Here is a 24,119-nt window from a genome sequence, read left to right on the forward strand (position 1 = left end):
ATCAATGAATATAATAAATATGAGACCCATGTATCATAATGTATTGACAAATTAAATGAAGTGCTTTAAATGATTTGAATTTTAAAAGTTTTAGTTAAATGACAGTTTTGGTATATTAAGCCTATTAAAGTCCTCCTCAATAATTAATTGTTTTGCCCAGCCTACCCTTTTGGGTAATTCTCCCAATTTTAAAAGAGTTTAGCACACAAATAATGTTTTTAAAAAAAATATTAAAATCATGTTTTGACGTTAAAAAAAAAAAATAATATATAAATGTTGATATGATAAGCACATAACCATTTGATGATTCACTAATATTTTCAAGAGTGATTTAAATTAAGATTTAAAAAAAAATTACTTTAAATGCAAAATCTTAATTTTCTTTATTTTTTTTCATGAAAATCATCTTTCAAATTTGGTTATTAGAAAATACTAAGGAAAATAATTTTCTCATATTTTATTTTTTTGTAAAAAAATATTAAATAAAAATAAACATAATTAAAACTAATTACAAATTTATGCATTTTAAAATAAACAAAATAAATTTAAAATAACAAAAAAAAATAATTTATTGAGTTTAAATCTATTTTTTATATTTTTCGGAACCAAACATAACTTAAGGAAAAATGTAAAAGAAAGAACATAAAATATAAAACAAAGTAAAATATGGATTTAAAGTTAATAAATTATATATATATATATAAACTTATTCTTTGGTGAAACCAAACATAAAAAATATTTTTTTTAACATTTTATTTTTCCTTATTACTTTTCATGAACTAAACATAGTTGATACAACATTTAATGGTATTCGAGTAATAATTATTTATATTTTTTTCAATAAAATATGATAAAAAGTATTTCATTTATATTTAATTTTATATATATATAAAGACACTTCTACGCTAATAATAGAGCACTTACTTTACACAAAACTAAGATAGCGTGCTTCTAAAGTTTTTGTGTGGGAAGTCATCTTTTTTCCTTTAGATTTTTTCAAAGAGAAACATGGTTGGTTTGATTAAAGCAAGGTTTTAGTTGGGGGCTCTTTTCTTAGTTTAAAGTGGGATTTCATAGTTTGTAATTTCACAAAAAAAAAAAAGAAAAAAAAGAAAAAGTCAACATTGGGATTCCTATTACATTTTTATTAAAGTTATGATTAACCAAATGAAAGATTTATACTTAGCTTTCTTCATTAATTGATATCATGGATGAAGTCTACATTAAATCTTGGCAAATGTCGTGGTCTAATTTTATTTCCATACCGACAAAATAAAAATAAGAATGTGATTAAAATATAAAAAATATTATCAAAATTAAAAATAGATTTATAATTATGATACCAAAAATATATATAAAATTAAAAGAAAAAAAAAATAAGTCTTCCATTGAAACAAAAGCAACCCTTCATCCAAGACCCCTAGATCTCAAATGGGTTGTTGTGTTTTCATGCAAGAAATTTTGATATCACAAGAAAATTCCCAAAAAGTACACACTGCCCATAATGTCAATATTTGTACAGTGACATCAAATATTCCTTGATATCATTCTGTGGGCTGAGTTGAACAAAGAAATTATTTGATCATTCTTGATTCAAATTCTTGGTACAATCTCCAAGATAAGTATCAAAGCAACCTTTAAAAAAAAAGAAAAAAAAAAGAAAAAAAAAAGAAAAAGAAAAAAAACAGCCCATCAATTTGAATGATTCCTCAAAAGTAATCACTTCCCACATCCAAGAATATCTCAACATGACATAATTGGCTTTGTTCCTTTTTCAAGTATATATATATATATAAAGATATAGTGTCATTATTTGAAGACATTGTCAAGCCCACAGGGCACATTCCCATCCAACCCAAAACATTTGATAAATTTACACATTTGAAGGTGCTATTTGGACTTGGTCTTTACATAAAGAGTTATTTGGTTAAAATTTCGGAGCTTAATTTTGAAAATTTAACAACTCATTATTATTATTTTTTTAAATAATAATTATTTTTTAAATATATTATCAATACTTGAAATAAGTAAAAATATTTATATCAAAAATTGATTATTTTTCAAATAAAAATATAAGAAGAGACAAATTCATAAATATAAAAAGTATTTTATCTATTTTAATCGATTATTTATTATGTAAATATATATTTTAAGAAGTGAGAACTTACAATAACTTTGAAAATAGGAAAATTGTATCAGAAAAGGGTATTATACTCACGTATTGATATTAGTATTGGATTATAATTAAAAAAATTTCAATGCATTTATTTGGTATTTATTGTACTTGTAATGTTAGTCATTGAAAATGTATAACGAAATTCATGCTATTAGAGAAAGAAACATTCATGCTATTATAGATTAAATAAAAGTATGAAAAAAATGAAATTAAGATATTGTAAATTAGGTATAAGGCAATGACACGTAGGAAAAATATCATAATTATCCTTATCTTTCATAAATATATATATATATTTTTATTTACTTATCCAATGTCCACCAACTCCTAATACCAAATTTAACAAAATTCGTTGTCCATTTTGGGAGTTGGCATGTTGATGAAGAAGAATTGGATCTTTCAGTAAATCCAACCATGGATTTGAGGGTTTATGCTCAAAGGCAATGAGTTCCAACTAACACTCATCTCACTCACAACTCACACCAACCACTGAAAATAAAAACCCCAAAATTTATTTATTTATTATAATTATAATAATTATTATTATTTCTGATTGTGATATTTTCAGTACATTTTTAAATTTTTTGTTTCTGATTTTTGTGCTTTCAATCGCGTATAGTGAATGGCAGCAGTCTACAAGCTGTCTCTGACTCTGAGAACACGTGAAGTTTTTTTCACCTGTTTATTACTGGTACGAGCTCATCGTTGACTTCGTTTAGGGTTTTTCATTTTTTTGTGCGGCACCCACCTCCATGTTTGAGGGGAAATGAAATCGCCAAATTCAAGGAGGGAAAACATTGTGCTGACCCATTTTGGTTTTCGGGTACGTTTGATCCTTTTCGCATTATGGGTTTTCTTTGTTTCGAGTCTTCTTTGCTGGGTGTGTGTCTTCTCATCAGAATGCCTACCATGTGTTCATCAAAATTCCCCAGAAAAGTCCATTTGTTTGTCTATCTCAGGAAGAACCAATTGGATGTGATTTAGTTTATGGGGTTTTTTCGAGGTTTTTCATTTATTGTCGATTGAATGGATTTTTTTTTACCTCATCTGACCCAGATCCATTTTTGAATTGAACTTAATCTGCATTTTTATCAGGTACTCTAGTTTGAAATTTTCTACATTTGTCAAATTTAATTTGCAATTGGGATATGTGGTTTGCTAGTTGACAGTTGCATTTTCATGGTTTTCTGGTGATTGTGGTTCCATTAACAGTTTTCTTTTTCATTTCTCGTGAATATTGGTTGTATAGAGTTCCTTTTAGTGCATTCCTGTTTTAGATGTTGGATAAAATGCTGTCTACCCTAAAGTATTTTGCTATGTTGACTAGAGGGTAACTGCATTGCAATGAACAATGAATGACATGGATCCTAATATTTTTTTTTTCTTCAAAATTTTAATCTAGAAAATCATATTAGTCAATCTAGCATTGAATAGGATGTGGGTTGAAGTGGGAATTTAAGCAAACATTTGAAGATTTGAGGATTTCAGAATCAAAGCTTCTTGTGCTTATCCTTCGAGACACAGAGCATCAAGACCTCTGGGGGTTATTCCAAGTCATTGGAGAGATTTCTATTATTTAGTTATTTACTTCCCATTTGGGCTATGCTGTGCGTAGTATCCATCCTTTTACATGGATAATTTCCCACACCCTTGCTTAGGATGCTCCAAATAAAGGACTTGTTTGGTGGTGATGATAATCCTTGCTTATAACAAATTTTGGCTTCATTTTTACATTTTACCTAACCAGCCATAACAATGTTGTAAACTAGATAAATAGAACCAAGTTTGAGATAACCTGCTTGGGTTCCTTAAACGTTGTAAGTTGCTGTTGTATATCTGGTAAACCATTGGTACGTTGGAGTTATAGCTCTCTGTAATTTTTCTATCACTTTCAATTTTTTGGACACAGTTTACAAGCTACTAATTTGTTGTCCATATTACCATACGTTGACAGGAATGAGTTAGACACTCCATTTATACTTTTTATCCAGGTTTCGCTAGTATCTGGAAGGATTCTGAAGGCACGATCTTAGATTTGTTGAAAAGTGGCCGACCAAAAAACTACTGAAAAGGTGGAGCAGAAGTGTGCCTTTTGCACAGAGACTAATCCCAAAGCATGGGGAGGCTGAAATTTCCAAAGCGTTACTTGATTGTTATTTTGACGTTCATCTCCACATGTGTTTGTTATGTAGAGCGTGTGGGCTTCTCAATTGCCTATACCGTTGCTGCTGATGCTGCTGGGGTAAACCAATCAAGCAAAGGCACAATACTTTCTACCTTTTACTATGGGTATGCTTGTTCACAGGTGCCCGGAGGATGGGCAGCACAGAAACTAGGAGGAAGGCGTGTTCTTCTCCTCTCATTTGTGTTATGGTCGTTAACTTGTGCTTTATTCCCATTGGACCCAAATCATGTCAGGCTCATAGTGATGGCCCGCTTGCTCGTCGGTGTGGCACAAGGGTTCATTTTCCCCTCCATCCACACTGTTCTTGCACAATGGGTCCCACCCCATGAAAGGTCTAGATCTGTTTCTCTCACAACTTCTGGGATGTACCTAGGGGCAGCTGCAGGAATGCTTGTACTTCCAAGCTTGGTGAAGTACAGGGGCCCCCAATCCGTATTTTTTGCTGAAGCAACATTAGGTGCAATGTGGTCTCTACTGTGGCTCAAATATGCCAGTGACCCTCCTCGAGCTGAATACCCAAAAGCCACTGCCTCTGGTTTTGGGGAATCATTGTTGCCAATGAGAGGAAGTCAGAAGGTAAAAGTGGAGAATGGAGGAAATTCTGTCAAAACTTCCAAAATCCCATGGAAGCGGATTTTCATTAGCTTGCCAGTTTGGGCAATTGTGGTGAATAATTTCACATTTCATTACGCCTTGTATGTGCTGATGAACTGGTTGCCCACATACTTTGAGCTAGGCCTCCGTCTTAGTCTTCAGGAAATGGGTTCTTCTAAGATGTTGCCTTATCTCAACATGTTCATTTTCTCAAACATTGGTGGGGTGGTTGCTGACCATTTGATCACGAAGAGGATCATGTCTGTGACTAAAACCAGGAAGTTCTTGAACACCATAGGATTTATAGTAGCTTCTCTTGCGTTGATGGCACTTCCCACGTTCAGAACTTCTGGTGGGGCTGTGTTTTGTTCTTCTTTGGCTCTTGGTTTCTTGGCTCTAGGGAGAGCTGGGTTTGCTGTGAATCATATGGATGTTGCTCCAAGATATGCAGGAATTGTCATGGGGGTTTCTAATACTGCTGGGACACTAGCTGGCATTGTTGGTGTTGACCTCACTGGCAAACTTCTTGAAGCTGCTCAAATCGCTAATTCTGATCTTTCAGGTCCAGAAAGCTGGAGATTAGTGTTTTTCATCCCAGGGTTGCTCTGCATTTTCAGTTCTTTTGTGTTCTTACTATTCTCGACCGGGGAGAGAATTTTTGACTGAGGGAGGCTGGTTCTGTGTAGATTCTGTGTGGCTTATGAATATTTTCATCAATGCCAGCATGAGCAAATATTGAAATTCAAGCACCAAAAAAGATTTGAAAGTGGTTTGCTTAATTGGATAGGTAGAAAACATCCGTTATTGATTTACCATTGTGAATCATGCAAAGCTTATTTCCTTGTATTGTTTAGACACCAATGCCCCAAGTGAGCCGGTTTTGTTACAACACGTGAAATATTGCCATTATCTTGGCATGTCCTGGTGCAATTGACAGATTATACAGAAAAATTAGAAGTACCAGAAGATGAGCTCGAAACCTCCTGAACAACTGTTATGGCTGACTGGATTTTGTGACATGCTGCCAGTTTCTGCTTTCTGTTTTACCAGACATTATTGCAAGGACCCATTTAAATCATACCTAACTACATAATACTGCTGATATTTGTAGAACAGCAAACATTTAAGTTGTGGCTGAGTCATAGAAGGCCATGAAGTTCTATTCTTAAGATATTTGTCATTGCTTTCTCTCTGTAGATCATGAAATTTCATTTACAGTCTTGGGAAAAAGCAATACAGGATCCAAGGTAATACGGCAAGGCTGTTCTTTTACAGTTTGTGGATGATGAACTCTAGTAGTTATAAAACCATTGGAGTGAAAATTTCTTTTGTCCATGGTTTGTGCTTTAACAATCCCCAGTCAAACTACGGTACTCCATACTTAGAAGGATGATTTTCTGCTTACATTCTTTTCTTTGTGCTGGTCCCTTGCATGACTCTATCTTTCAATGTAGAAGCTAGGTTAACTATCTTGACTATCTTACCATTGCATTCTCATTAGAATGGTCTTAAACTCTTCTAAGTGCTACTAAATGGCGTGTGTTAAACGTTGATCAGACAGTGATTACCAGCCACCCAGATCTTAAACAGGACTCCTTTTTTCAGCCATCAGTCCCTATAAAATTTGTCTAGCTCTCGTATAAAAAGGAAAGTTGCAAAAGACTATTATTTTTCTGGGTTTTTTTAGGCCCCACATTCTAATGAATAAATGTACAAGTTTTATAACAAGTACATAAGTTAAAGTTCCATTAGGATGATAGAGAAAGTTAAAATCCCATTAGGATAAGTAATGATGTTCTTGACCTATAGGCATGTTAAAAAGCAGGAGAAATCATCCACGAGTTGTGGCAGCATTGACCCACTTATAGTTTATGCATTTGTATGCCATGGCTTACCACTATGCAGCACCATCAAATTCTCAAATCTTACCTGCCCAGGAATGGAGTATTGTGATGGAAGTGATGGAACCATGTAAAGCTGTGGGCAACCCAACATTTGGTGGCTGTGGGCGTGATTATATTCACGGAATATTTCCTTTTTGGCATGTTTTCAAATGCCGTATGGGACCTTTTCTTCGTAGAAAATGACATGCACAAATCACATTCAAGTGGTGAGGACAAAAAGGAAAAAAATGTTGTATTAAACTCAACATTTTTTTTTTGCCTATGGCATGTGTTGAAATTTTGGGATCTGCAACTGGGAGAAGAAGGAGCCAAGCCGTCAATTTCACTCAACCAATCCACCATGAGAAGAGGGCTCTCACCAGTTTTGGCCTTTCCACCACCATCAGAGTACTCTAGACAATATAAACCAAGTATATTATTTTTTCACGGTCCTGTTCACTTCGGAAAACCATTGCTGCTCTCAAGAAGACAAAATCTGTTAAAGTTCCCTTCACATCCAACCAATCTGCAAGCGCCCAATTTTTCTTCATGCACCATCATCCGTTTTGTCATCATCATCCTCACCGTCATAATACTAGAGTAATAAAACAAAAAACCCCACAGAAGGCTCCAACCAGCATCATCTTCTTCATGGTGTCTCCACTCATTTATTCATCATCACCACCACAAGCTCTCAATCCTCCCAAATTCCTGAGGTTGCCATGTTCCCACCCATATCTCCAAAGATTTTTTCACAATAGGGGTTGGTAGGTTTTCTAGTACCCTAAACAACACTAGTGGAAGCTGCAGATGCCAGATGCCAAGTTATTCCCTTTCCCTATCAACAAGTATTCTCATAATTAAGAAATGGAAAGTCTCCACTGCTGAGCTCAGTGGATTCTTCACTTTCATGTGAAACTCAACCCATCTTCTTGTGAGTATTCTCCTTTTGTTCCCACTTTTTAATTTTATTGCCCTTTCATGGCCACTAAGCCTGTGATTCCTCTGCTATGCATCCTCCCTTTAACATGGTTGATCGTGTGCCTCCCTCATCTACCACTGATTCCAAATACAAATTTTCCCCTACAGGCGAGTCATGCCTTGGAAACCCTGAAAGCACCTGAAATTTGGTTTCTCTTGAGTTATGCTTTGATGGGCATTTCTTGTTTATCCAAGATGCTGGTTTAGTATGGAATATTTGTGCTTTTTTGGTCTGTCTGTTCCTTCTGGGGATGTGACTTCCTCTGCTCCTCTTTTAGTTATTTAATTGCAATTGGTATCTGCATGTTGGAAATTTAAATGGTCGCATCTTGTTCTTTAGGAATATTTCTTTAGCACATAATTGTAGTATTCCCGCTGTTCTAGTTTAGGGTCGCTTATAGGTCTGGTACTAATGGGTAAAAAATCCCTTGAGTGTTTGACAGAAATTAGTACATGGGGTTGATTATTCTATTTATTTCACATTTCAATTCAAGATGTCTCTTTGGTATTGGAAATATGGTGGTTAGGTACATCATTTAGGATCACCATGAATCTGGTTTGGCTTGTGTTGCTTTTGATCCTTTGTATTAGAGGATACACTGAAGGGGTTTTGAATCCTGAAGTTGTGAATATTGGAGCTATATTCACATTTAGCACTATCAATGGGAAAGTTGCAAAGATAGCCATGAAGGCGGCTGAACAAGATGTGAATTCTGATCCAAGCATTCTTGGTGGGAGAAAACTGGCTATAACCCTGCATGATTCCAACTATAGCGGATTTCTCAGCATCGTTGGGGGTAAATTGTTTTGTTTTTTGAAATTTTTTGTTTGTTCATATACTATTCATCTTCTTACTCTGTTATCTTCTAGGTTAGATGTCTTTATTCTTATGATTCCAATTCCTTGTTTGATTGCAGCATTACAATTCATGGAGTCTGACACAGTAGCTATTATTGGTCCACAAAGTGCTGTGATGGCCCATGTACTCTCACATCTTGCAAATGAGCTTCATGTTCCACTACTGTCATTCACAGCCCTGGACCCGGCCCTCTCGCCTCTCCAGTTCCCTTACTTTATTCAAACTGCTCCCAGTGATCTATTCCAGATGACTGCCATTGCAGATATGGTTAGTTATTTTGAATGGAGAGAGGTTATTGCAGTATACTCTGATGATGATCAAAGCCGAAATGGGATAACTACATTAGGTGATAAACTTGCAGAAAGGCAGTGTAAAATCTCCTACAAAGCAGCCCTTCCCCCTGACCCAAAAGCAACTCGTGATCAGGTTTTTAATGAATTGGTGAAGGTTCGAATGATGGAATCCCGAGTAATTGTTCTTCATACTCTTTCCAAAACAGGTCTTTTGGTTTTTGATGTTGCCAAATACCTTGGGATGATGGAGAGTGGTTATGTTTGGATAGCTTCTACTTGGCTATCTACCATACTAGATTCTACTCCGCTTTCCTCCAAGACTGCCGATTCGATCCAAGGAGTTCTCACACTTCGTCCTCATACACCTGATTCAAAAAAGAAAAGGGAGTTTTCATCTAGGTGGAACCATCTGAGTAATGGAACTATTGGTTTGAATCCTTATGGTTTATATGCCTATGATACTGTTTGGATGATTACTTATGCACTTAAAACATTTTTCGATCAGGGTGGCACCATCTCATTCTCCAATATTACATCTGGGACTGCCTTGGTGGCAGGAGAACTGAATCTTGGTGCATTGAGCATTTTTGATGGGGGACAGCAGTTGCTTAAGAACATACTGCAGATCAATAGGACAGGTTTAACTGGCCCTCTACGATTTGGTCCAGACAGATCCCCGGTACATCCTGCATATGAGGTCATTAATGTAGTTGGAACTGGATTCAGGCAGCTTGGATACTGGTCTGACTATTCTGGGCTCTCTGTTGCATCTCCAGATACGCTTTATGCAAAACCGCCTAACCGTTCAAGATCAAACCAACAGTTGTATGATGTATTATGGCCTGGTGAAATAACAAAGAAGCCTCGTGGGTGGGTCTTTCCAAACAATGGGAGACATCTAAGGATTGGAGTTCCAAACCGGGTTAGTTATCGTGATTTTGTGTCAAAAGGAAAAGATACTGATGACCTCCATGGATATTGCATTGATGTATTCACTGCTGCAATAGCCTTGCTCCCATATGCAGTCCCATATAAGTTTGTTCTGTTTGGGGATGGTCTGGAAAACCCGAACTACAACCAGCTTGTATACAAGGTTGCCTCTAATGTGAGTATAGTTTTAATATCCAATATTTTTGTTATACATTAAATACCAAGTGTAGGTATATGTTGATCTCTATTGATTCTGTGTTTTTGTGTCTACAGGACTTCGATGCTGCTGTTGGGGACATTGCAATTGTCACCAATCGTACAAAGGCTGTGGATTTTACTCAGCCATATATAGAATCAGGCCTAGTTGTAGTGGCCCCAGTCAAGAAGCTGAACTCAAGTGCTTGGGCTTTCTTGAAGCCTTTTAGTCCATTGATGTGGGGTATAACAGCATCATTTTTCCTTATTGTGGGAGCAGTTGTGTGGATTCTCGAACATCGGATCAATGATGATTTCAGGGGGCCACCTAAGAAACAGATTGTCACAATGTTATGGTGAGTACTTCATACCTTAATTTTTTATAGGCCTAACAACTTCTGTTGAATGTAGAAGGCATTACATCATCACTGTGAGGGCTCATTTTTGTGTTCTTAGATTGCCATTACAACTGAAACTTTGGTTACATGTTTTCTTAATACTTCAATAGAGGTTTTTAAGTTAACAACACCTCCCAAACCGCCACCACCGCTCCTCCAACCCCCACAACTACTCCCTGTAAAGAAAAAGAATCCCAGAGAGTAAAAGCAAAAACATTCTAGCAGATGATAGGCCTATATAAAGGAGGTTCCTAGTTCTTTTGACATTTTCATCATCAAGGGGTAATGCATTATTTGGTGATGTGGGATGAATAGGTAAGACCATAAAGATATGAATTGTAGAAACACTAAAAGCGGAAAATAAATGAACTCCCTTTCTAATCAATGTACTATAAATCATTCATAGCCAGTAGAAAGAACTATTAACCAGGGACTGAGTCCCTTGAGAAATCATATTTTTGATGTTGCAACCCATCCATCCAAAGAGCCAAGTATTCTTCTCACTTTTCACCTGATTTGCTCTTTTATAATTCATGTGCCTTTATTTCTTGCAGGTTTTCCTTCTCAACCCTGTTTTTTTCCCATAGTAAGTCTGCTTACCCTCCCTGTTCCTATTTATCTTTTACAATGGACTCATAGAAGCTTGGCCTATTGTATGAACTTTGTTTTCCTTCAATTTTTCAGGAGAAAACACAGTAAGCTCACTCGGGCGTATGGTGCTGATCATCTGGCTTTTTGTAGTTCTGATAATCAACTCAAGCTACACTGCAAGCCTGACATCAATCCTGACTGTGCAACAACTATCTTCATCCATTAAAGGAATTGAAACATTGATAACTAGCAATGATCGTATTGGATTCCAAGTAGGGTCCTTTGCAGAGAACTATTTAAGTGACGAACTTGACATCCCTAAATCTAGACTCATTGCTCTTGGCTCACCAGAAGAATATGCCACTGCCCTTGAGAATGGAACTGTCGCTGCTGTGGTTGATGAACGACCCTACATAGAAGTCTTCCTTGCCAGCCACTGCAAGTTCTCAATTGTAGGGCCTCAGTTCACTAGAAGCGGGTGGGGATTTGTGAGTATCTTGACACATTTAAGTTCATGAAATGTTTCTCGTTCAATCTGTTTAAGGGATTAGTTCTACCATCTTGACATTTGTTTCTTCTTAGGCATTTCCAAGAGACTCTTCCTTAACTGTTGACTTGTCAACTGCCATCCTCACACTATCAGAGAACGGTGATCTTCAAAGAATCCATGATAAGTGGCTGAAAAATAAAGTTTGTTCAGACAACTCTCAGCTTGGATCTGACCAACTTCAGTTCCAGAGCTTCTGGGGCCTTTTCCTCATCTGTGGGATTGCATGCTTCCTTGCTCTCCTTGTATACTTCTGCATGATGGTACGCCAATTCAGCAAGCAGTTTTCTGAAGCAAGTCCTTCCAGCCATGGCAGCTCTCTCTCTGCACGCCTTCAAACATTCCTATCATTTGTTGATAACAAGGCAGAGGTATCAAAAGCCAAGTCCAAAAGAAAACGCGGAGACATGTCTTTAGATTCCAATGGCAGGGAAGACAAATCAAGAAATGGATCCACGAGAACAAAACAAACAGATCTCCCATCAGAGATTTAATGGGAACACTTGTCTTTAATTAAACTAGTGCTGCCAGTCACAACTGTATCATCATTCCATACAATTTTCATCGAATGTCATTACCATGCTTTCCTTTTCCTTTCTTTTTCTTCCCTTTTTTCCCCTCCCTCGAGGCTGTATACTGTAGGTGTTTTGATTGTCAATACAAACACACCATACTCAAATGTAGATCCTGAAATCCATATATGATAATGTCAGTTGAGGAATGATCAGAATCATTGATCATTTGTGAATCTTTTACAGTATATGGCTGCTCTGATTACTAAAGCTCTCTCTCCGGAATAGCCAACAGGTCTTGAGTTTAAGCCTTTCTACTATTTAAGTGTGAGGTAGAGGGGACAAGCCCATGTGACCCAGGTGTCTAGGACTCTAAAGAGGGTGTGGGAGTTTGTAACAGAGTTTCAGACAACATATTCTGCAATGGAGAGATGGAGAAAGGGATGGTCTACAATGGGGAAAGGTAGGGTCCTGGGTCCTGGTTCCATTTTAGTAACTTTTTTAAAAAATAATTTTCTGTTTCTAATACATTCTCTGGTAATGCGAGGTAAGCATTATTCCAGTGCATGAAATGGAAATTATTTTCTCCAATATGCATTATTCTCCGTGAAAATAGGTTTTTTTTGTTCTCTTTTCATCCATAATTTGTAAATAGTGCATGTTTCGTTTCTTTCCTTAGAATTTAAATTTAAATTTTTAGTATTTAAGTCTAATTTATTTTTAGTTTTTTAGTTTGATCCCGTTTATTAACACATTTTTAGGTCTTATTATTTGTACAATTTAATTGTACATATCCATATTATTCATAAACCACAATAATTTTATTTGTTTTGTCCATGTATTGCAGTCAAGCTAAATTTTCATATTTTTATTTATTTTCATCAATATTTTGGTCTCATTTATTTATATTTTTATTCAACGTCTTAAATCTCACCATATATATATATTTAACGGCTTAAATCTTTTGCTAATCATATATTTGAATTATTCACTTCCTTATTTGGTTTGCTATTAAAAAAAGGAAAAGAATGAAGTTACAGTTGCTTATTTGAAATTAAAAGGGGAGATAAATAAATTTTAAAAGTAAAAAAAAAAATTATTTAGATTAAACATATTTTTAATTTTTTTTTCACTTTTTTCCTTTTTTTTTTCTTTTCCATTAAATGCAATCTTCATGTTTCATCTACCAAATAAATCAAAGAATTTACATCATAATAAAAAAAAAATACAAATTTGAGTGAAGGGTTATTTTAATTATTAGATATTTAAATTTATTTATTTTTAATATATATATAAACCTTCACACGTTTCTTACAAAAGGAAATAAAGCGCTCTCTTTCAGATGCCTCATCTGAATAAGCTTCTCGCCGGCGGCAACTCAATTGCGGCGCGGAACCCCCCACTCCGGCGAAAATGGAGGGGTATAATATCTTCGTCTCGGTCGCCTTCGTATCCGCTCTAATCTGCGCCGTCGGCCTCCTAGTGGTGGGCCGCTGCGTCTGCCTCCGCTACTTCTACCACCACGGCGGTGGGAACACCGCAGCGAGCAGCTCCACGGCGCAGTCGCCGCCAAACGGGGGTCCAAAGGAGGAGAGGATTCTCTCGTCAGTCCCCAGAGTGAGATACACCGGCGGCGACGGAAAAGTGGGGGAGTGTGCAATATGTTTGACAGAGTTTATGAAGGGAGATGAGATGAGCGTGATGCCGCAGTGTGGTCATGGGTTCCATGTGAAGTGCATAGAGAGGTGGATGCGGCGGAGCTCGTCGTGTCGGCAGATTCTGGCGGAGCCCAGTAGGCGATAGTGCGGCTCAGGCTGAAGCGCAATCTCAATATAGTCATGATAAAAAGTTTTTGAGAACAACTTTTTAACATTGTTATATCATGTGCGGTGTAATCATTTATTCAAAACAAAATCTCTCTCTCTCTCTCTCTCTCTCTCATTTATTCAAAACAATGATTATTCAAAACTACATTATTATACCATGTGCCATGGAAGAATAATCATTTATTCAAAACAAAATTTCTCTCTCTCTCTCATTTATTCAAAACTACATTATTATACCATGTGCCATGGAAGAATAATCATTTATTCAAAACAAAATTTCTCTCTCTCTCTCTCATTTATTCAAAACTACATTGTTATACCATGTGCCATGGAAGAATAATCATTTATTCAAAACAAATTCTCTCTCTCTCTCTCTCTCTCTCTCTCTCATTTTTCATTTTGGCCACTTAAGTCTTACCATGAAGTTGAATTATCCCATAAAGTTGATGGTAGGATAAGTCTACCCACTAATAAAATGCACCATGCCCAAAAAGAGTATTAGGCCCCCACCCCTATTCCTCACTCCCACCATGTCCTAATTTGGCTCCTAAGCTTTACTAATCACTTGGCAACATGTATTAAGTCTAAGCACATTTGGATAACCTTAATTCCTTTTGTTGAATATACGTTAAGATGGTATTAGTTTATAAACGTATTATTAGTTGATTCATTTTAGTTATATTGATTGATACCAACATGTTATTTTTAGTTGGATAAGAAAAATAAAATATTTTAATTTTTTCTATTCAATTAAAAAATAAATACCACCTAAATCTCAATATTGAAAAAATGATGCTAAATGAGATGAATGTTATATAACTTTATAAATTGGTACAGGGTTCATGATGAGTAAAAAGATAAAAATTATCTTTTTTTTAAATCATTTTCTTTATTATTTATCTTTTTGTTTTATTATTATTATTATTATTATTATTATTATTATTACTATTATTACTTTTTAAGTAGTTTTTAACACAATAATCATTTATGTTATTTACATTAATATTTTATAACTAAAATTTAAAAAAAGAAAAAGAAAAAAAAAAGGAAAAGCAGAGTGATCAAATGGTAGGAAAGGGGAAAGGGGGTTGGCACTTCTATAGTAAGTAGAATTTATGGATTGTCGGTGAATGTAAATTTTGTGTATCTTTTTCAACAGATAATATGATTTAAAAGAGTCTAGATGATAAAATAGAAAAAATATATCCAAACATATACTAAAACCTGTTTGACATCGATTCTCTAGAAAGTATTTTTAATATTTTTAACACTCTAAAATTTTTATCTTTCAACTAATAGAAATATTAAAAACGCTTCTAATAATCATTGTTAAAGATACTCTTAACTTATTTCATTTATATAAAAAAAAAAACCTTTAAAATTCATTCCCCTACAAATTAAAATATTCCCTTGAATTCCTAGTAACCTTGTCTTCCTATTTTTCTTTGAGATTTGAGATAACAGAATATAAATTGATGGTCATAAACCCATTATCACTTTCAGCATGTTGAGGTGATACAGGAAGATACTGAATACTTTCTCACCGTCCACAAGTGCTTGTGAAGTGCCTTAGAATATGCCTTTTTCTGTTTGGCCAATCATATCAACTACCCACAATTATGTAAACCAGCAAAATCAATGTATGCTTAGCACTTATAGAAAGGTAATGGCTCATAAAGAACGTTTGTGAAGGCATTTATGTCATCAGAGAGCCCCTGAAAGTTGGTAATTCAACCCTTTTCTATTACTCAGTTTAGAAAACAAACACTGTACAGCTGTAGAAAGGGAAATCAACTTCATAGATCCTTCTCTGAAGCAACACAACCACAAGACTTAAAAAAGTCAGGAAATCATGTAATGGACAAACAAAACAAGGGAGGGGAATTCTTTCTAAATGAATCAAACATCTTAAAGGAGAAAAAAAGGAGCATCTGAATCGAAAAGTTGAAACACCCGCCAAAACTTTCGATCTGTCGATGGACTAGTCAGTTCTTCTTCTGTCCAGCACTTGCACCAACAGCAAAGAACTCAGAGATAACTTCAAGGGGCATGCCTTTGGTTTCTGGGACTTTCAAGAAGACGAACACCCATGAGATGAGGCACACAACGGCGTACATGCCAAAGACACCAGCAAGGCCAACAGAGGTGAGCATCAATGGCAGTGTGTAGGTTACAATGATGTCACCAATCCAAAATGAGAGTGCACAAATGGCAATGCATAGGCCTCGGACACGGGTGGGAAAGATCTCCGCACAGAGTATGTTTGGGACTGGCCCAAATCCCATGACAAAGCAACAGAAGTAGATGATGACACTAGCAGTCGAGATTGCAGCATGCACAACATCACCCATATTTACTAAACTTCCAAGGACAAGAATGGAAAGGGCTATTATCAGGACAGGGATTGTGCTGAGCAGCAGACTCCTGCAATGAGGGGGGAAAGGGTAAGCAAAAGAGAAACTGAAAGAAAAAGTAATGGAAGCAGAACTTGCACACGAATCTAAACTGTGAAGCAAAATTCTCATGCAGCCTTAGATTAGCAGAACTCAGTAGACAAGTTTTTACAGGCATGACCTTTATCCATGCATGATAAGTGTTTTATATTTTGATTTGGGGCAACTTGAGCAACACAAGGTTCAGTTAAACATCCTCAGGAGCATGGCATCACTAGGCAATGAATGTCAATGACAATTGTAATAGAACTGACTGAAAAAGTAAAAAGTGAGAAGAAAAGAACCGATCTATAAAAGGCTACTTGTAGCATTAAAAAACTGATCAATACCCACTATAGGTACGCTCTGTCCAGGAATATAGCCTTGCTTTGTGAACAAAACAGATAAAAATAATTTAAGCATCAGTTAAGCTCTGATCAATTTCCTCTGAATCCTAGAACTATTAAAGGTTGGAAAGAGATGACCCCATCATAAACCCAACAGTACAAACCTAGTTAGACGTCATCGCTACTATCTCATTAGGTTTGAGCTGGGATGGAAAGGGCAGCTTACTTGATTAAGCTGATTCATTATGAATCTCTACATACCACTAATGTCTTGCTCTGTTGGTAAGATTTGACCACAATGGCACAAACGCTTTGGGTTCAACTCGTAATATTGAGAAAATATATAAATATTTATTTGAAACCTGTTTGTGTATGTAACTAAATTACAGAAACAACACAAGCCTTCTAACCAAAACCTTACCCAAGCACATGAATGTGAATATATAATAGAATAAAATCTTGCATTAAACACCAAAAGGAAAAAACTAATCAAAACACTACCTGCTGCAAGCTTCTTACATGAATCCCAAAACTTTCTCAAAAAGGGATGAAGGCAGAGGTTAGTTACCTAATTAACCCACCCCAGTACCATTTCTAACCAACTAGGCATGAGAAATATTAAAGAGAGAGAGAGAGAGAGAGAGAGCCCATTTAAGTGACAGATTGTGCTTTTCAAACAGGGATTGTGGCCATGGGTAGTGAAGATATAAAAATAAAAGATAAAGCAATCACCTTCTGCCAGAGATATCCCATTAGCTTCATGGAAGCAGACATTTTGCACATTTTCAAACGAGAACCATGTCAAAACCAAATAAGAAATCAAAGGAAGGAGTTACCTTCTACCAGAAATATCCATGAGCCTCATGGCAACAGCTATGCAAGGAAGCATCAACAAGGTTGTGATTGCACTGATAAGCAGAGATGTAGAGGCTGAACTAATGCCTATGTTTGAAAGAATAACTCCAACACCTGCCTGCTCAAGAATTTGAGGAGTGTAGTACAGAACCCCATTTATGCCAGAGAACTGCATAAACAAGCAATAATTTAAGAAGACAGCCAGCCAACAAAAAGAAACAGAAAATTAAGTTTATCCAATATTTTCTCCCATCATCATGAGAAGAGTTTCATATCTAGATGTTCTCCAAGAGTTGATTAACAAATTAATGTCATGATCAGGTTATCACGACTTTTTCATGTTTTCTTTCCAGGGTCAAATAAGTGATATAAAGAAAGTGAATACAGACTTGATAGTTTCCCAATCATCTCATTAATCATATGAGATCTATTTAGCAGTCCTGATTTGTTGTACACAAGCATTAACAGGACTTTTAAAGAGAACTTTTTGTATAGCAACAGATAATAAAAGGATAACCAGAAAGACATTAACATGCCAAGAATTAGGAAGGCAAATTAAGGATTATGGCATTTATTTAATTTAAAAGAAAAATAACACAATACAACTGTAGAAGTTTCTCAAGATGCTATTTTTTACCTGCTGAAGTATCTGAATCCCCACCCCAACAACTAGTGCATGCTTGACTCCTGGTTTAAAAAGATCTCTCCAACTTGGCCCTTTTATAGCAGTTTCAGAAGGATGAACCATAGCTGGTCCAACTGGATTCTGATCCATAAGCTCCTTGGAATAAAGAGCAGGTTGACTTACCAAAGCAGCAGCGCAGGTCATCTCACCATCAACAGGGACCTCACCACCTGGAACAGAAACTAAAGATCCGCGTTGAGATCGAGGGATGCTGTCCTGGTGCAAATAAATTCTTTTAAAACCTCCTTCCTTCTTTCCATCTTGACCTTCTTTTTCTGACCATTTCCATGCCAGCTGCCACCCGCCACCAATTCCCATGCTACTACTGACTTGCTCTCCACCATCTGCTCGCATTAGACTGCTGTGTCTCATGCTTAAATTGCTGCTCTGTGTTGGAGCAGGCATCAAGTCTTTTTCTAAACTCGTATTTTGACGCGAGATTAATGGACTTTGCAAGTTGTCGTCAGAATCACCACCAGCAGCATCAGATGGATAATCTTCACCATCTCTGGCAAGGCTCTCTTCATCCGATTCTTCATTTTTAGGTTGATTGCCTGATATGCTGAACATGCTGCTAAAGTTTGGAAAGATCACGCTTCGCATGCTTCCTGTCTCAGGAAGCTTCTCGTGAACACTGCCAAAGAGGGTCACAAGAGGGTCCATAAGTGGCACTGGCTTGTTTTCCATGCTTCCACAGCGAGACACAAGGCCAAGAGAACTCTGGCCAGTAACAGGTTTAGCAATCCAGGAGAGACCTTCTTGAGGCCCATATAATCTGATTCTATCATTCATAGCAGCTGGATCCTGGTCATCTGTGAGATCATCAGGGCCAATTATGTACTCCTCTATAGATGCTTTACTACCGACTCCAAGACCTTCGACCAGCAAAGCCATCTCACCTGTTGATCAGAGGAAAATGAGTATTATCCACATTATGCAACATCATTCATTAAAATTTTCATTACAATGAAGGAAATTGTATCCAGCTTGGTAGCACATTGGTTTTGGATATAAAATACCATGGGTTACCCAGTCATCCCTGCATATTACTTCTCTTCTATGCAGTGAGTCAGTGACAAAGAATCAATCAACATAGGTCAAATTGGACATGCATAATTATTCATTATTCATTTTGTGATACATTATGTAATAAAATATGCATACTAGATGTACCTTACCGTCTTATCTATTTTGACAAGAAAGTGCTTCTATGTCGTAACATTGAGCAATCGCGTTAATAAATTATGCTTTTCTGATTCAATTTCGGATGTGAATTTGAACTTGAATGTTAAATACATCTATTATCAGGTCAATTGCTATAAGGTCAAAAAATGTTCCAGACAGAAATCCTTGAGAATGGATACCCCAAAAATTGGCAAGTCCTAGAATCGTATCCAAAGCACAACAAAAACATACACTTGTAATTTCTGTTGGCAACAATTTGAGTCACTGAGTCACTCAAGAGCAGAACAATGCATTCTGAACTTCTAAGGGGACACCGACGCAAACACGAACATGGATCCATCACCCATATAAGGTTAGTAGAATGTACAGGGAATTTTTGCCTCAAGAAAAGCATGAAACACAAAGGTATCAAACTTTTCAACCAACAGATTAAAATTTGCGCAGTATGCAGCAGAGACAAAAAATCAAAAGTAAGCCAAAATTCTTTTGCCTACAAAGAATTTAAGAATTTAAATTAAAACATGGTGTATGTTCTTTTCAAATAAAAATATATCAAACCAAAATAAGCAACCAAGAAAATCAGAAACTTCCAAATAAATATTTATCTCAGATAATCCAATAGCAACATATCTAGAACATCAATTTAAGCTCCCATTTTAGCCAAGGTAACAAAATCAGGTTCAGTAGCTAAAGGAACCAACCAGAGACATCCTCCCTGCCGCGTAGTCTCTGCAATACATGCTTCGCCTCGAGCATACGCCCTTTACTGACTAGCCACCGAGGAGACTCAGGCAACAAAAATACCGTTAATGCCAAATATACGAGGGAAGGAATAAAAAGAACCCCAAGCATTAACCTCCAGCTTGGTGAATTCATCAGTGACATCCCAAAAACCATGCAGTAAGACAAAAACATTCCAACAGAACCAGTGAACTGAGGGAGGGTATTCAACAATCCCCTTATTTCAGAGGGTGCAGTCTCAGATATATAGACCGGAACAATAGTAACTGACAGCCCAACCCCAAATCCATCCAGAAGCCTTGCCAACAGCAGCACATAAACATTGGGAGACCACAGCATCACAAGGCCACTGACAAAATAAAATAGGGATGAGATTATCAACATAGGGCGGCGCCCAAGCCAATCAGATACTGCTCCAGAGATAGTAGTGATGAACGTGGCTCCGATGAGAGACATGGCCACAATTAGACCCTCTACAGTGGGTTCACCTTGCAAGTTGAATTCCTTCTTGATGTATAGAACAGCCCCTGCAGCAGAAAACAGAAGAAAAATTTTCCACAAGTGAGACTAACAGCCAAAATGCTTAAGATTTAAAGATGAATACCACTATAAGAACTCCAATTTTGCAGTCTGCAATCTGAGAAGGAAGACCATTGGAACCTTCTAAACACCCAAAGTAGGAAATGGATTCAAGGAGAATGGATTCAACCCAACAACCCCACAAAGGAAATCCACTCAATCCAGACACCCAACATCAGGATCAGCCACCGAAGCTCACGAGTGACCAACCCACAAGATAAAAGAATTGATTCTGGATGCCAACGACAGTAAAGAACCTTTAGAACAAAGGAACAAACAGAGTAGTTGGGAGAGGAAAAATCTATTACCAGCAATCGTAGCGTTATCCCATCCTTGCAACAAGTTTCCCACAGCAGCAGCAATCGCCACAAGCACAGCTCCACTCATTTTCACCAAACCCCAGATCAAACAACCCACCAATCAACAGAAAAACACCGCCGCCGCCGCCGAATCACACCACCCACCGGCCCACCACCGCCACCAACAAGAAGAACAAGAAGACTCTGGAAAGGTTTCTTCCTTGAAATCAAATCAAACCCACGACTCCCACCTTTGAAGAGAACCAGAAACAGTTCCCAAGTTCGAACACCAGTCCGCTTCACGAAAGGCAAGTCACACCACTACAATCACACCCAGAAAAAATCACAACCTACTCACCTCGAGACAAGACTTAAAGATGAAGCAGCGATGCAAGAAGCGAGGCTTTATGACAACTGACCCCCGCTCGAGGACACCTGCCCCTTGCGCTCACTCACAGCTCCACACGTCACCCCACTTCCTCTGTCTGTCGCGGAAAATACAGTTACAAAGTCACCCACTCTCCGTCAATCACAATCGCCAAATTATTTTTAAAATGGTAGAAATCTCCGAAATGCAATCTGTTTTTAGAAAGCAAAAATTTCTGCGATAATGCTTTCTTTTCAATTTCCCGGGTCCTCACATGGGAATGGGTTTTCGGTTTGTCATCCAATACACGCACTGCTGTAGAATTTTTACGTCCAGACAAAGGGCCTCTTGCCGTCTAACCCGTTTTGTAATGCCCCCACAGATGATTCGTATACTATTTCTTGCTTCCTCAGTTGTCTTGTACCCCCTTCATTACTCATTATTACTCCTCCATTAATGTATATACTTCCAAACCTGCCTCAGAATCTGCCCTAAATTCTTTCCTTTTTTCTCTCAATCCCTTCACTTTTCTGAAAAGTGAATATGACATAAATCATGTTTGACAGCCAAACAACAACGAAAAAAGAAAAAAATATTTTTATGCTTTTAAAAACAAATATGATGTTTAAAAAAAATATTTTTTAACTATTTTTATTTTTTTATTAAAAAATATTTTAAAATATTATTATATAAATATAAAAAATGATTAAAAATAAGATACTATAAATAAATATTACTTTTAAAAACATAAAATTCGCTTAAAAATATTTTAGTTTCTAAATAAACATTTACTCTATAATACATCCAAAAATGATTTTAAAAAACAATTACAGGAAAATATTATGAATGCTATTATTACCTTAAACATTCAAAAATGCTTTTTTTTTTATCTTAATTGAAATAGACAAATATAAATATTTTGAATTAAATTTTAAGATAAAATTTATCTTAATTCTTTTAAATATTTTTAAAATGATTATCTTTTTAATTAAATCTCTAATTTTATATTTTATATGAAAGTTATTATTATTTTTTATTTTTAAATTTTATCTTAAAATTCAATTAAGCTATTTTAATTCTCCTATTTCAATTCAGATATTAAAATATTTACAAATCAGCTTAAAGACAAAAAAAAAATATATATTTTCAATTCAAAGAAAAAAAAATTCTTCCATTTTTAATTTTATTTTAAAAGAGAAACATTCAAATTCTTTTGCTTACAATCTATATATATATATATTTTTTTATGTATACGAGTATATTTATAACAACCGGCCACAATCGGGCTCCAATCATAGTGATTCTTGGCTCAAAGAGTGCATATGCATACCAATAGGTTTTGCCCACTTTTATAGGGCCCATTATAGTTTGAAAGTGTGTTTATAAAGTGAAGAAGAAATCATACATATATTACGTTATGAAATTACGGGTTTGGATAGGCACATATCCCTTATAGGATCAAACAAACTTCAATATTAATGTTGGTGTTCGATGCTATTTATAATGATTTATTTCTAATCTTATATATATTGTCTATTATGGATTCAGAAGAACTCGCATAATTTTACGATGCGTTTACAGTATTAAGAATAACTCATACATGTATAATATTATTAAAAAAAATTTTCTTATTCGATTTAGGACATCACAATATTTGATGTAGGATATCATGATAATTGTGTCAAAGTACGAGATTGAAATGTTTATCTTATGGTTGTTTTGATTTTTATATTTTTAGTAAATTTTGAATTTTCTATTATTTAAGTACATAATAATTACTGGTTATGAGAACGAATCTCTCGAACATTTCTTTTTTATTCTTCATTAAACTTTCCGAATGTGCTTTAATTATTATATTTACACAAAAGTTTGGTGGATGTGTTATGTAATATAAAGTAGTCCTTCTCATTACTTTATTATTATTTTGGATGGTTTTCCTTGCAAATCCCCAATACTTTAATCAATTACTTTTTGGGGGGAAAATAATTATTGTTTTGAAAGAGAATCTTTCATATTTTATATTTCATAAATAATTCATTAAAAGATGAAATTATTCCTCTACGTTGAAAAATAACTTATTTTTGATATAAAATCCTTCAATATATTGATTATTTAGACGTGTGTTAAAAAAATAAATTTTTTTAGAAAAATGGAAATGATTTCATTCATTTTAATCAAATAACCTCTTTGGATCGATTCCAAATATATTGTGGGATTTAACATTTTCCCTTTTAAAACCTACAACAAAAATAATTATTTTTTAATTTTTTAGTCAATTAATTTTTCAAGGAAAAATAAGAATTGTTCAAAAAAAGAATCCTCCATATTTTATATTAGATACAATTGGTATGAGTTTTAATATTTCCCCTTTTAAAACCCACGACAACAATAATTATTTTTAATATTTTAATCAATTATTTTTTCAAGAAAAAATAATAATAATTTTTTAAAGAGAATATTTCATATCTTATATTAGTTGTCATTTCAAATAGGCACCAAGGTCAATCATATTTTATTATTGCTAAAAACTCTTTAAAAATAAATACCGACAAATATATTGTTGTTAAATTATGTTGATTAAAATAATAAAATAAACACCATCAATTTTATATTAGGTGTCATTTCAAATATGGGTCAGAATTTTATATTTTCCCTTTTA

General features: G+C 35.5%; 4 protein-coding genes across 6 annotated transcripts; 3 read left to right on the forward strand and 1 right to left on the reverse strand.

Moving 5' to 3' along the window:
- The first annotated feature begins 2,525 nt into the window (after positions 1-2,525).
- On the forward strand, positions 2,526-6,229 carry LOC100247004 (probable anion transporter 5-like). Of its 2 annotated transcripts, none has more exons than XM_059735818.1 (2): positions 2,526-2,999; positions 4,131-6,229. In XM_059735818.1, the coding sequence occupies exon 2, from the start codon at positions 4,293-4,295 to the stop codon at positions 5,619-5,621; it is 1,329 nt and encodes a 442-aa protein (XP_059591801.1). In that variant the 5' UTR covers positions 2,526-2,999; positions 4,131-4,292; the 3' UTR covers positions 5,622-6,229. The 2 variants fall into 2 exon arrangements, with proteins under 2 accessions (XP_059591801.1, XP_059591802.1); XM_059735819.1 differs by having other exon boundaries at positions 4,168-6,229.
- An 861-nt stretch (positions 6,230-7,090) lies between these two features.
- Positions 7,091-12,392, forward strand: LOC100241875 (glutamate receptor 3.2). The gene is made up of 6 exons (XM_002279863.4): positions 7,091-8,616; positions 8,737-10,076; positions 10,175-10,452; positions 11,049-11,080; positions 11,179-11,573; positions 11,668-12,392. Exons 1-6 carry the CDS (start codon positions 8,367-8,369, stop codon positions 12,124-12,126), a joined length of 2,754 nt encoding a protein of 917 aa, XP_002279899.1. The 5' UTR covers positions 7,091-8,366; the 3' UTR covers positions 12,127-12,392.
- A 1,165-nt stretch (positions 12,393-13,557) lies between these two features.
- On the forward strand, positions 13,558-13,947 carry LOC104878763 (RING-H2 finger protein ATL80). Its single transcript, XM_010649391.1, has one exon. The coding sequence runs from the start codon at positions 13,558-13,560 to the stop codon at positions 13,945-13,947; it is 390 nt and encodes a 129-aa protein (XP_010647693.1).
- Positions 13,948-15,692: 1,745 nt separating this feature from the next.
- TMT2 (putative tonoplastic monosaccharide transporter) lies at positions 15,693-21,747 on the reverse strand. Of its 2 annotated transcripts, none has more exons than XM_002282939.4 (5): positions 21,103-21,747; positions 20,176-20,742; positions 18,242-19,188; positions 17,586-17,773; positions 15,693-16,394 (listed from the first exon to the last, which is right to left on the reverse strand). In XM_002282939.4, exons 1-5 carry the CDS (start codon positions 21,179-21,181, stop codon positions 15,956-15,958), a joined length of 2,220 nt encoding a protein of 739 aa, XP_002282975.1. In that variant the 5' UTR covers positions 21,182-21,747; the 3' UTR covers positions 15,693-15,955. The 2 variants fall into 2 exon arrangements, with proteins under 2 accessions (XP_002282975.1, XP_059591803.1); XM_059735820.1 differs by lacking the exon at positions 21,103-21,747 and adding an exon at positions 20,876-21,018.
- Positions 21,748-24,119: the final 2,372 nt, after the last annotated feature.

The sequence above is a fragment of the Vitis vinifera genome, chromosome 3, assembly GCF_030704535.1.
Source record: "Vitis vinifera cultivar Pinot Noir 40024 chromosome 3, ASM3070453v1".
Lineage (NCBI taxonomy): Eukaryota > Viridiplantae > Streptophyta > Magnoliopsida > Vitales > Vitaceae > Vitis > Vitis vinifera.

What these genes read in the sequence shown, in the direction of transcription:
- LOC100247004 (XM_059735818.1), top strand. Translation starts at nt 4,293, where the DNA reads ATGGGGAGGCTGAAATTTCCAAAGCGTTACTTGATTGTTATTTTGACG.
- LOC100241875 (XM_002279863.4), top strand. Translation starts at nt 8,367, where the DNA reads ATGAATCTGGTTTGGCTTGTGTTGCTTTTGATCCTTTGTATTAGAGGA. An exon ending in TATACAAGGTTGCCTCTAAT is followed by an intron (nt 10,077 to 10,174) that starts GTGAGTATAGTT and finishes TTGTGTCTACAG; the next exon opens with GACTTCGATGCTGCTGTTGG. An exon ending in CAGATTGTCACAATGTTATG is followed by an intron (nt 10,453 to 11,048) that starts GTGAGTACTTCA and finishes TATTTCTTGCAG; the next exon opens with GTTTTCCTTCTCAACCCTGT.
- LOC104878763 (XM_010649391.1), top strand. Translation starts at nt 13,558, where the DNA reads ATGGAGGGGTATAATATCTTCGTCTCGGTCGCCTTCGTATCCGCTCTA.
- TMT2 (XM_002282939.4), bottom strand. Translation starts at nt 21,181, where the DNA reads ATGAGTGGAGCTGTGCTTGTGGCGATTGCTGCTGCTGTGGGAAACTTG. An exon ending in GGATAACGCTACGATTGCTG is followed by an intron (nt 20,743 to 21,102) that starts GTAATAGATTTT and finishes TTTCTGCTGCAG; the next exon opens with GGGCTGTTCTATACATCAAG. An exon ending in ATGGATATTTCTGGTAGAAG is followed by an intron (nt 16,395 to 17,585) that starts GTAACTCCTTCC and finishes CCCTCATTGCAG; the next exon opens with GAGTCTGCTGCTCAGCACAA.